At 33.9% G+C, this 1911-nt stretch overlaps 1 protein-coding gene across 2 annotated transcripts in view; it reads left to right on the forward strand.

The window, feature by feature from the left end:
- The window catches only part of LOC111436253 (U3 small nucleolar RNA-associated protein 21 homolog), a 13710-nt gene that overhangs the window by 6847 nt on the left and 4952 nt on the right, over nt 1-1911 (forward strand). For both annotated transcript variants that reach the window (XR_002709205.1, XM_023073996.1), the window contains exon 10: nt 1360-1402. Coding sequence is in view for 1 of the 2 variants with exons in the window: in XM_023073996.1 (XP_022929764.1) it covers nt 1360-1402 (43 nt within the window). In the remaining variant the exon portion in view is untranslated. The remainder of the gene's footprint in view (nt 1-1359; nt 1403-1911) is intronic.

A 1911-nucleotide genomic window follows, 5' to 3' on the forward strand; every position in this document is an offset into this window, starting at 1 on the left:
TTTTTTTTTTTGGGGGGGGGGGGGGGGGATATCTTAAATTTATTTTTATTTTTTGATTTGATGAAACATAATGCAATTCATATTGTAGATGATTACAAAAATCCCTCCGGGTAGTGAAGCTGTAGTTACATAAAGGAGAAGAGCCTTTGAATTTGTAGTGTGCTGAACCTTCAGTTAAAGAAATCTAGGATAATTTCGTGGCCACATTTTCCAAATATTATACTAGATAAAATACAGTAGACCCATCCTTGCTTGATATTTTAGGATCCTTATTTAATGTGAATGTCATTGAAGAGGCTGCTACTCTTTTTTTGGCATCACCAGACCATCCAGATTATTCACAAGTTGGAAGACCAATAGATCGTTCCTATCCTATTATACTTAAATGTCACCAATACAACAGATGAAGTTTTTGTTAAAGAATCAAACAAGAATTTTCAAATTTATTCCAGCAGTCAGAAACGTTCGATTTAGCGTCAAATTCTGCCACAACTCTTCGCAAATTTTCATCTCTTATTGAATTTAGTGGTTCTCACTTTTGGGAGATTCCTTCGCCCAACTCTCATAAGATACATTTAGTGTACATTTTTAGTGTGTTCCCTGATTTTCAATGAAGATTTTATCTTGGAATACCAGAAGATTGAATGACTTTTCAAAACGAACCAGATTTAAGAGACTCCCGCAACAACAAAGTCCTGATGTGGTTTTTATTCAAGAAACAAAAACAATGGATCCTCTTTCAAGAAGGTTTATCAAATCCATGTGGAGTTCTAGTGAGATTAATGGGGTTCAAATTGACTATGGATTAAGAAAAATTCTAGAATTTTACGTGCTCAAGAAATTAACTGAGACATTTATTGGGCTTCTGTCGCTCTTTTAGCTTTTACTTGGTCCTCTACAATTTTTCTTCATAATTATAGCCTAACTCATATTTACACCAATTGAGCTTCTTTATTGTAGCCCGTGTGGTGTGTGGGGATATCTCATCTTCCTCTCCTTTTGCATTTCCTTTCTTGTTGATGATACTTATGTGTTTCTTGAAAATAAAAGCTAATAAGAAAGTAGACTCAATAAATGGATGGATGTTTTGTGCTTATCTCAGAACGCTTCATTCCGTCCATAAGTTCAAAAAAAAAAAGAAAAAGCCGTAACAAAGTTTCGCCAAAGATCTATTCTCTCCTTCAATGGGTGGTCCATTAGGGAGAGGCAAAGAAGTATGATGATATCACATGTTCTTTTTTATGCACTATCCAAAGGAATTCTTTCTCCAAGTTTTTGTGTTTTCACTTATTTATTTTTTATAATAAATCAAAAAGGTAACACAACTAATTCATGTTAGTTTTATCTATGCTCTTCCAGGAAGAAGAAATAAAGTTGAAGCCCGTCATAGGTTTTGATTGTGGTAAGTTCCTTCTTCCAAGTTAATATGACATGTGATTAAACTGATTCTCCTGTTCCTTAAAGTTGCGTAAGATTAAAGTGATACAGATACTCCAGGCGAGGTCTGGCTGTTTATTCTCTCTTTTTTCAGCCTTTAATTTTCCTTCTACAAATAATGATATAAACTGAGTCATTATAATTTTTATTTGCTTGTTAAATTTAGTTTCCAACATTCATTCCTTACTTTCTTGAATGTCAATCCTGATGCTCTCCTGCCACAGGAAGCTGTATTCTAATAGATTATTGTTCGACAGAACATGTTGTAACTTCTAAATTTAATGTAGTCTTTTCTGCCTTTGTAAGAAACATTTAAAATTCTGGCAATTTGTGACACACTGGTACTTGCTTAGGAAAACAAAAAGAGAAACTCATTGCTGCTACCACTAGCCAGCTGAGATAAAGGATCACCTCAGCGTAAACTAGGGTTGTTCATGGAGGATTCCCTTTTTTTTTTTTTTTTTTTTTTTTTAA

This window comes from Cucurbita moschata, unplaced genomic scaffold (genome assembly GCF_002738365.1).
Source record: "Cucurbita moschata cultivar Rifu unplaced genomic scaffold, Cmos_1.0 Cmo_Scf00052, whole genome shotgun sequence".
In the NCBI taxonomy this organism is placed as follows: Eukaryota; Viridiplantae; Streptophyta; class Magnoliopsida; order Cucurbitales; family Cucurbitaceae; genus Cucurbita; species Cucurbita moschata.